The sequence below is a fragment of the Propithecus coquereli genome, unplaced genomic scaffold (genome assembly GCF_000956105.1).
Source record: "Propithecus coquereli isolate 6110/MARCELLA unplaced genomic scaffold, Pcoq_1.0 Scaffold24, whole genome shotgun sequence".
NCBI lineage: Eukaryota > Metazoa > Chordata > Mammalia > Primates > Indriidae > Propithecus > Propithecus coquereli.
The window spans coordinates 4,837,371-4,848,488 of NW_012147952.1; the positions used below are offsets into that span (position 1 = coordinate 4,837,371).

At 35.1% G+C, this 11,118-nt stretch overlaps 1 protein-coding gene across 1 annotated transcript in view; it reads left to right on the forward strand.

Annotated features, from left to right (window-relative positions):
* SENP6 (SUMO1/sentrin specific peptidase 6) overlaps positions 1 to 11,118 on the forward strand; it is a 104,226-nt gene that overhangs the window by 56,078 nt on the left and 37,030 nt on the right. Inside the window, exons 8-9 of the mRNA XM_012646040.1 lie at positions 4,647 to 4,792; positions 7,740 to 8,037. Coding sequence (XP_012501494.1) covers positions 4,647 to 4,792; positions 7,740 to 8,037 — 444 coding nt within the window. The remainder of the gene's footprint in view (positions 1 to 4,646; positions 4,793 to 7,739; positions 8,038 to 11,118) is intronic.

The following is an 11,118-nucleotide window of genomic DNA, read 5'->3' on the forward strand; positions in this document are numbered from 1 at the left end:
TCTTTGCCATCCCTGGACCAATAACATCTTAAGCCTTTTACCATTTTATATTTGAGACTACCTGATTTTTACCTGAGTTATCATAATCTTCTCAAATGTTTTTCCCTTCTTACCCTAGAAGATAGAATCCTAAAGGAATTCCTTTTTTAAAAATTTTATTTTAATAGATTTAGGGGGTACAAATGGTTTTTTTGTTACATGGATGAATTGTATAGTGGAAAAGGCTCTAGTGTACCCTTCACCTGAATAGTATATGTTGTACATAGTAGGTAGTTTTTCACCCTGTATGCCACCGCCCTTCTAAGTCTCCAGTGTTCATTATGTCACTCTGTATGGTCATGCATACCCATTCCTTAGCTCCCACCTATTAGTGAGAATACATGATGTTTGGTATTTTGTTCCTGGGTTACTTCACTTAAGATAATGGCCTCCAGTTCCATCTACGTCACTGTAAAAGATATTATTTCATTCCTTTTCATGGCTGAATAATATGTCACAGTCTATGTACACTACATTTTCTTTATCCACTCAACAGTTGATGGGCCCTTGCGTTGGTTCCGTACCTTTGCAATTGTGAATTGTGCTGTGATAAACTACGAGTGCAGGTGTCTTTTTTACAAATTGAATTCTTTTCCTTTGGGTAGATGCTTAGTAGTGGGATTGATGGATTGAATGGTAGATCTTTCAGTTCTTTAAGAAACATTCGTACTGTTTTCCAGAGAGGTTGTATTAATTTACGTTCCCACCAACCGTGTATAAGCAGTCCCATTTCACTGCGTCTGCACCAGTATCCATTGTTTTTTGATTTTTTAATAGCCACTCTGAGAGGGGAAAAGTGGTATCTCATAGTGGCTTTGATTTGCATTTCCCTGATGACTAGTGATATTGAACATTTTTTAATGTTTGTTGGCCATTTGTTTCTCTTGAAAAACGCTCATGTCTTTTCCTACTTTTTATTTTTATTTTTTATTTTTTTTATTTTTATTTTTTTGAGACATAGTCTCACTCTGTTGCCCTGGCTAGAGTGAGTGCCGTGGCATTAGCCTAGCTCACAGCAACCTCAAACTCCTGGGCTCCAGCGATCCTACTGCCTCAGTCTCCCGAGTAGCTGGGACTACAGGCATGCGCCACCATGCCTGGCTAATTTTTTCTATATATTTTTAGTTGTCCAGATCATTTCTTTCTTTATTTTTTAGTAGAGACGCGATCTCGCTCTTGCTCAGGCTGGTCTCGAACTCCTGAGCTCAAACAATCCGCCCGCCTCGGCCTCCCAGAGTGCTAGGATTACAGGCGTGAGCCACTGCGCCCGGCCTCTTTTCCCACTTTTTAATATAAGGGTTATTTTTATTTTTCTTGCTGATTGGTTTGAGTTCCTTAATAGATTCTGAATATTAGTCCTAAAATAATTTCTTAACTCTGATACTAGCATTTTTATGTTTATAACTTGTCTCTTTGTAGATCTACTCTGCTTTCCTATAACACTGTAGTCATTAGCCATTTCGCCACATCACATTGGTTTCAAAAGTTTTATCTTAATATTTTGAATTATGTCATTCCTTGCCTTTTTCTTTCCTTCAAAACCTTTTAGATAGCTTTCATTTAGGGATCCATACTTTAATATCATTTATCTCTACCTGTTACCAATAAAAGTCCTCAGTTATCTCAAAGCTTGGGCCATTTGTTTCCCCCTTTGTTAGTTATGATGGTAAGTAGAGAAAACATGACATAGACATGATGTAATAGCTATAGTGGAGAGAAGAGTGTGATTAAATAATCAGAAATGAAGTGATACTGTTTTGTTTTTTTTTTTTTGAGACAGAGTCTCACTCTCTTGCCTGGGCTAGAGTGCTGTGGCGTCAGCCTAGCTCACAGCAACCTCAAACTCCTGGGCTCAAGCGATCCTCCTGCCTCAGCCTCCCGAGTAGCTGGGACTACAGGCATGCGCCACCATGCCTGGCTAATTTTTTCTATATATTTTTAGTTGTCCAGATCATTTCTTTCTTTATTTTTTAGTAGAGACGCGATCTCGCTCTTGCTCAGGCTGGTCTCAAACTCCTGAGCTCAAACAATCTTCCCACCTCGGCCTCCCAGAGTGCTAGGATTACAGGCCCGAAGTGATACCGTTTTTATTTTTGTTTTGTGGGAAGGGAGCTGTGGCTGCCTGGTGTGCAGCTGACCTCCCTGGCACTGGTCTTTTAAAATGTGAGTCTCTAAGTAGGATCTGTTAGAAAACTAATTAGATACATATTTGAGCAAAATGATGTGCAAAGATACTGTGTGGCTTACAAAGATTAATTGTGTTTGTAAGGATAAAGCTTTCCTATGTGTAAATTACAGAATTTTGTAAGGCCAAAAACACTGGGGCAGGGGGTAACCCATGTTTTAAGACTGCTCTACAGTAAATTAAATTTTTTGAATAATTGAGTTTCAGATAACTGTGTTTGTATATTTTCTGAATCCCAAAATGTTATCTGCCTCCTTTTTTCTTAGAGTGTCACATTATACCTCTTTAATAATCACTTGTATAGAAACTGCTTTTTGTATCTACACAATCAACCAAGTTTGTTAGCCCTCATAGAAATAATAACTCTGGACTGCATGCTCTGGACTGGAGCAGCTTCTCTGTAACCTCAGGAGAGAGAGGAAAAAAGAAGCACCTTTATGATAACTCTCCCCAGCTGAAGGCTAAGTCCTTATGGTTCTAGATCTGTACGTGAATCATTATCTCTGTGTGGCAAAGGATAAGCCATTTTCAGATATGATGTAGTGATGATGCCATCTCTTCCCCTGACCCCTGTAATTTCATCTTTTTTATGTGTCATGTGGTTTTATCTTTCTCATGTAATTCATTAATCCAAGTAAGCATTTGTTGAGCCCTTACCTTGTGTAGTTTCTAGATGCTGGGAAAATAGCATGTCTAAAACATGTTTTGCTCTTTCAGAGCTGACAGTATAATGGGGGAAATAGAAGTACAAATAAATACAATAAAATAAAATTAATGCTATGGAAACTCTCAGGATCACTTAATTGTGCCTGAAGTGGGGCAGAGGCAGCTTCTTGACAAAGAAAGGTTCGAATTCACCAGATAGGTCGGGCTTCCCTTGCTTGTGAAGAGAACAGCATTTGTAAGAGGGCCAAACAGAGAACAGCCTGGAGAAATGGATTAAGACTGGGAACATCAGCATGAACCTTAGCTTGCCAAGAGATGGGGTTTAGAGTTTTTTCGTTAACTACTACAGAATCATGAAAAAGTTTTAAGTATTAGAATGACAAAGTCATATTTCTGTATTTAATCATTGGCAGTAGCAGGGAAGGATTTGAAGGGAGCAAAATTGGAACAAAGGAGACGAGTTTAGGCAAGAGTTAAGCATCCAAAATGTAGTGGCAGTGCGTTTGGAGAGAATAGAGTGAATTTAAGAGCTGTTAGAAAGTAGAGTTCTCTTGAAAGTGAGGAAGGAGGGATAAGGAGTAGTCATCAATTATTTAAATTTCTAGCTTCCGTGTCTAGCAAAATAGAAGTACAAAGATTGAAAGGTGATAATCACTGGAACTTTGGGTGATTACACTAAGCGAGAATGATTATATAGGTTTTTAAAGGCAGTATTGTATATCAAACTAAATGTTAGATAATGTTGAATTTTATATGTATATAATCTTATCTAAAAAAAGAGGAAATAATAAGAGGAAAATAGAAGTATTGAACAAAGCTGGGATTATTCAGATAGGACGTTTTGGTTTGTCGATTCATTAACTTTTGTTTTAGAAACATGTTTGCCTCTTGCATACTTTAACCCTTGCTGATGAAGTCAGATTGTGGTGACTTTTAAATTGGCCCGTTTCGGAGTTCATCAAATCATTTAAAAATTTTAATTATAGTCTTATTGAAAATTATTAAATTTTTATTGAAAAGTAATGAAAAAAATTCTTTTGTGTGTATCTTGAACTTAAACTGTTAGTTTCAGGGTTAGTTTAATTTCCTTTAAACAGTTGTATCCAATGTTTGAATTCAGATTTTTCTTATTATTAATCTAAGAAGAGTAACGGACTTCGAAAAAAGATATATAAGTGGTTCAGTACAAGATGTGCTTCTGTTGCCTTAGTAGTACGAACTAAGCTGAAGAGAATATTGGTATACTTGATAAATTGGTCCACACTGTGGATAATATTAAAAGTTCTGATTTTTTTTTTTTTTTTTTTTTTTTTTTTTTTTTTTTTTTTTTTTTTTTTTTTTTTTTTTAAGTCAGAGTGTCTGTTGCCTGGGCTAGAGTGCCGTGTTGTCAGCCTAGCCCATGGCAACCTTAAACTCCTGGGCCCAAGCAATCCTTCTGCCTCAGCCTCCCAAGTAGCTGGGACTACAGGCCCTTGCCACCACACCCAGCTAATTTTTTTCTGTTTTTAGTAGAGATGGGGTCTCTGCTCTTGCTCAGGCTGGTCTCAACTCTTGACCTCAGGTGATCCTCCCACCTTGGCCTCCCAGAGTGCTAGGATTACAGGCGTGAGCCACCGGGCCCAGCCCTGATTATTCTTTATTGTACCTGTTGAAACACTAGTTTATTTTAACTAAAAGTAGTATTTTTTCATAGCAAAGATCATAAGGAATTTATACAATTTAATTTCATTGCTTTTACTTTTTCTCCTTCCTTTAGAACGTATAATGAAGAAAACGGAAGAGTCTGAATCACACGTGGAGCCTGAAATTAAAAGGAAAGTACAACAGAAACGTCACTGTAGTACATATCAGTCTACTCCTCCTTTGTCTCCTGCTTCAAAAAAATGTTTAACCCATTTAGAGGTAGGTAGAAAAATTATTGCTAGTCAGACAGTATTTTTATCATTTTTTTGGTACTTATTAAATTCTAGGTGATCTTTTCTTATAGAACCAAAAGAGACCTAGAAATGTTATTTAGGCAGACTTTTCTGTCTTCAATAGACTATTTTTTACCTGTCCAAAATATAGAATTTTTTTTTCTGAAAAGAAATTTATCAGTGCTTTTCTGTATGTACTCCAAGTTGTAATGCACTCCAAGTGATTGCTGTTGACCCGAAATTTTTTGAAATAATTTTAAATTTAAAGAAAAGTTAAATAATAGAGTATATGCTCCTCTCCCAGATTTCCTAGTTTTTCACGTTTACTTTATTGTTCTTCTCTGTGCCTTTCTCCCTCTTCCCTCCCCACCGTAAACGTTTGCGTGTATGTATTTCTCCATACCATTTGAGTATAAGTTATAGGCACGATGCCCATTTACCACTTAATACTTCAGTGTGTTTCTCTTCTTAAAAAAAAAAAATTAATAAAAGGTTGGAGTTGGGGATATCCCCTTATATAACCAGAGGGCAGCTATCAAAATCACAAAATTAACATTGACTCAAAATTACCATCAAATCCATAAACCCTATTCAAAGTTCACCTAGATAATGTCCTTTATGGGTACAGGATCCAATTCAGGGTCATCTGTTAAATTCAATTGCCATGAATTAGTCTTTTTCAGTAAGAAATAATTTCATAGTCTTCCTTTGTCTTTCATGATCTTTATATTTGTGAGGAGTATAGGCCACTTTGTACCTCAGATTAGGTTTGTCTGATGTTTCTTTATGGTTTGTATGGTTTTCAAGAATACCTCAGAAATGATGCTATAATCTTCTCATTGCATCATATAATATCAGGGGATACACAGTGTTGATTTTCACATTAATGATATTAACTTTCACCTTAGTTAAAACGTTCTAGATTTCTCCACTGCAAAGTTAATTAATAGGTATTTCTATGCTTATTTATTAATAGTACTTCTAATGTAAAATAGAACTTTTCCTTATTCCACATTTACTTACTAATTTATTTGTATCAGCATGGACACATGGGATTCTTACTTTACTCAAAGGGTTATAGTCTGTACCTTTCCTTATTTATTTTGATACTAAAATTGGCCCAGACTTGGTCCATGGGAGTCCCTTCAAACTGGCCCATGTTTCTTTTTGATGTGTCCCCTTCATTCTTTGAGTACTTCTTTATTCTTCTGTATAACAAGACTTATATTCCTCTGTCTCAGCCCTAGAGTTATGTATTTCTCCAAGGAGCCATTAATGGTTCCCTCAAGCAGAGGGAAAATATTTAGACACAAGTTATGTTTGTTGATACTGGGTGTCATTGTTTGTAGGCCTTCTCAGTGGACAAAGCTAGGAAATATATTTATGTGTCAATATTTAATACGTATTAAAATGTGTGAGTTCACATTGATAACTCTAGTTCTAGTCCAACACCACACTTTGTCTTTCTCACTTTGCATGTTTGTAACTCCCTTCTCTGACACTAAGAAACCTGACACCCTTCATCCCCAGTGTATTTACCTATTTGCTCAGTTTTCCTTCATGTGATCAAACTCCTGGCATGCCAGCTTAAGCTTGGCTCAGGCCATCCTGACAACCTGTACTGCTTGGCCTAGGTTAAGAAGGAAGGAGGAAAGATCCTCCCTAGACACAGCATCCTTCCTCCACTAGCCATGCCCGCTGAAAACCTCAGAATATTTTTTAATGCCTAAAACAAATCTTTCTTCTTTTACTCTTTACTCCCATGCCAATTGTTCTTATTTTTTTCTTAGTGGAGATAAAGAATTGTAGCCAGCCTCTATGTAATCTTTAACTCGTGAACAAGGTTAGTGGTTTTTCTTTCCATATATAGTCTGTGAAATTCCACACTATGTACTGATTATAGGAAAACAAGATTTTGAATTTAATGGAATTAAACATTTTTAGGATATGTAATAAAAATGACATTGTCTTAGTGATATCTCATCAATCAGTGATAGGCTCATTCTTACTAGTGTAGTTGGTTATTTATGGGTAGAGACTTTCAGATAGTATGTGATAAGTACTTTGGAATTATTTTATTTTGTAAAGGTCTTCCACTGACCAAAAGGGGGAAATGAGATTTTAATCAATTTTTATTTTCAAAAAGAAATCATACTTAATGTAAAATATTATGAAAATTCACTACTTTATATAAACTATACTAAAACTAATGGAGCAGTGTTGAGATTCTAGTTTTTAGACTGTTAGGTTGATAGAATTCTTAATCTCTAGTTTTTATCATGAAAAATGTCATATCTTATTCAGTTAAGCTAATCAGCATTTTGTTCCTAATTGTTGCAAAAAGTTCCAAGATATGTGTTTCTAAGCTGAGGGAAGGCATATACTAATAGCTCAGGATATATTTTCTTCTATATTTTAATATTGGGAATTTTAATAGTAGGGATATACTTTTTCTGTTTGGTATCAATTTTATAAAAGTAAATATCTGGACGTATCACTTTTCCATGGAGTTCTTTTCATTTAGGTATGTTCTATTTATCTTTATTACAAGACAGTAAAGTATTGGAGCCAGTCAGTACTCAGCTTGATCATATCCTCAGATTCTTAAAGATGGAGTTTATTTGTAGCTGACTGCTTGTCTAGATGGTCTTGAAAATATCTTCTAGCATTCTGATGCTAACTCCCAGCTAACATGACTTATTCAGGCAGGCTCTTGTGATAGCCATGGTGATGATAATGGGGAAGAGAGAGACTTAATTTTGAGACTTTTGGAGGGGGGAGTTCCTTGATTTTGAAATAAAATGCCAAAATCTTTTATTTCTTTTGTTCTTTTGGAACTTAAAGTTTCTGAACAGCGTGAATGTTGTCCAAAATATGGAAAAGAAAAAGAAAATCAGACCAAATGCCAAAGTTGTGGTGTTCTTTTTCCTAAGGATTTGCAAAGAAATTGCAGACAAGCTATAACTTTGAGTGAATCTACTGGACCATTATTAAGAACGTCAATTCATCAGAATTCTGGAGGACAGAAGTCACAAAACACAGGATTAACAACCAAGAAGTTTTATGGCAACAGTGTGGAAAAGGTTCCAATTGATGTTATTGTGAATTGTGATGATAGTAGACAAAATTATTTACAGACTAATGGAAAAGTCATTTTACCTGGGGCAAAAATACCCAAAATCACAAATTTGAAAGAAAGGAAAACAAGCCTGTCAGATCTAAATGATCCAAGTAAGTATTTTACTCCCTTTAACATTACTTATTTCAATCTAGTATTTTTAATATATATATTTTCATGTGAATGTGAGCATAAAGAAAACTTTGTTCTCATCTGGTGCATCTTAAATCGTTAAAAAAGCACAGACCTCGGCCCCAGTCTTAGGTCAAGTGCTGGCTATGCCTAGCTTTCTGACTTTGGCCAAGGTAATTTAATTTCTCTGATCTGTAAATGGGTGTATTTCCTGCTGATAGTGTTTTTAAATAAATAAATAAAATTACATATATAAAGTGCTTAGTGTATCCCAATAAAATATTTGACACGTAGAAAGGATTTGGTGAAAATTACTTTCCTTACCACTTTTGTTCATCCCCTAAATCTTTTCCCTATCTTTGGACACATGCATACATGTGTGGATGTATGTGGAAGGCAGTCCAAAACAGCAGAAGATTGGAAATAATTGAAGACTGGTTGAATAGAGTATGCAGCTGTAAAAGGGTGAAAGATCTGACATAGTATCAATACGATGTAGAGTGATTTCCAAGATATTTAATAATGGGAATGAAGCAAAGTTATAGGATGGGAGAATGAATATAGTTTCTTTTGAAACACAGAAGCCAGGCACAGTGGTATGCTCCTGTAATCTTAGCTACTTGGGAGGCTGAGATGGAGTTTGAGTCCAGCTAGGGCAACGGAGCAAGGCCCCATTTCTTATAAAATAAAATAAAGTAAAATAGAAAGAGTATAAAAAACTAGTAGGAAAAATGATTGAAAGGGGAGGAAACAGATATTAAGCAAAGTTGAGGATGTGCCGTAGAAAAAGCAAACCACGGACAGACCCGTGGCTGTTTTTCTGAAGGGGAATTTGGAAGTTTCAGCATTTTAAAGGCATACAGTAGAAAAAAAAGACAGGGAAGTGGGGATAGTGAGACAAAATGGTTACATTCCTGTGAGACCCAGGAAAATCTACATCTCTGTTCTGCCTGTGAAGATAAACTTGTAATTCATTATTAGTGTGGAATCAAACTGACTTTAGTTTTAGGCTACACACAGCCTGTGGATTTATAGTTACGACCTACATGTCCTTGCTTATGGGAGGTCAGCAAGGAATTTCCTGAATGATCTGTTGGGCCAGTTCTTCACAAGGTACCTGAGGCCTTTACCTTTCCTTTTTGCATATGGGGTTGGGGGGATGGCCCTGAGATTTTTATTTTCTTTTTACGAGGTGTTAGGGGTAGATGATAAATTTTTCCAAATATATCTTCTTTTATAGGTTTGACTTTGGAACTATGTAAATGTTTTACATAATTATAAAACAAAATTTAAAAGAATTTTAAAAACAAAACAAAAGAACAAATTCAAACACAAAATGAAACAAATGAACTTAATTATATATTTAGTTGGAGGCTTGAACACGTAGAAGTATTTCAAGTGAATCTAAATTAAAATAATGTTGCGGCTGACATTCCTAATGGTGATATATTTTAAGGTTAAATAGAACTGCAGAAAAATCTTAAGTGTATTCATTAATACTATTATTAATAATATTGGTATTATTATTTTTAAACACACATATTGATAAAGCAAATAAGTAATTATATTATCGTATCTAAGAACCAAGATTTCTATAGTTAGAGAAAAGGAATACAAAAGTAAAATCAGACTGAGCATGGTGGCTCATGCCTGTAACCCTAGCACTTTGGGAGACAAGGCAAGAGGGTCACTTGAGCCTCGGAAGTTTGAATTTCCAGTGAGTTATGATGATACCACTGTAATTTACCCAGACAACAGAACAAGACCTTGACTCTAAAATAAAAAAAAGTAAAATCAAGTAAAAATTCCTATAACTTTGAGTTGGAGATAATAGTATGAACTTGTATATTTTCTCTTAAATATAAAATAAATATTTCCTAGCTTTATCTACAGAAAATGCCTAGAAATAGTGAAAAAACAAACCTAGTGCCCATTCTTTGACTTCAGATACCATTTCCCAGTAAAAATAACCAGAGCTCCTCAGAAAAATAGATGAGTCGATGTCTGGAGCATGAAATGTATGAGAAACCTAGATTATCCCGTCATATCAGGAAGCTGTCGGAAACCAACGGGGACGTGCAAAAAGACTTGGAGCTAAAACGAAAGGGCTGGCACCAACCACTGAATGGGACTACTTGAGTCACAAAAAAAATCATGGCTACTAGTCATTCAAATATGTCAAATATGTTAAAGTCAAATAGTTCATTAAGATGCCCTTCTATCCCCCTAAAAAGGAAAAAAGCCCTCCATTGGTTATCTTTGGAGGTTGCTTAGGATTCTAAAGCATTATTCAGAAAACTGGTAAATAAAAGGGAAAATATTAAGAATTTTTTTGAACCTCAGAAACATGTCAAGTTCTATTTTAATTAATTTCAATTTGAAAACCTCAGTCTACACCAGCACATTAGCTTATTTTTCAAAAAGAACTCAGTCAAGTAAAGAATTACTATGTGATAAATGTGCAGCTAAGATACTGTGTGAGGACATTATGATGATGTTTTTTGACAAATATAATACATTTCCATGTTATACCTATACTATATTAAATATTATTAGCATCATTTGAATCGTTCTTAATGGTGAAGTTTTGTATTTTAAAGTTAAGACATGAAAAGAACTATCACTTATTAGGCAGTTTACTGGGTATTATCATTGAGCCAAATTTTATATAGCAAACTTATCTTGAGGCTTCCAGGGTTAGGGGAACTGGATGTTGATAAGGCTAAGTTGATGAGTAACTTTTTTGGAAAAAATTAAGTATTATATCTACATTAACCATGCAGATAATATAGGGAAATAAATTCATGTGGTTCCGAGGTACCTTAAGCAGGCTTACTATTCAGAGCTTAACATAGGACCAAATAAACCATGATTTAAAACCATATAAAGCATAAATTTGCTCTCCTCAAAAAAAAAGTTAAAGGATAAGTATTTTCCATTAAAGTATATGGAAAAATATGCTCCATTGTAAGAACATATTATTAATAACAAAAGATGTCATTTATTGCATATTTGTGTGCCCTGATTTGTAAAAAATAAAGTATTATACACTACCCAGTTTT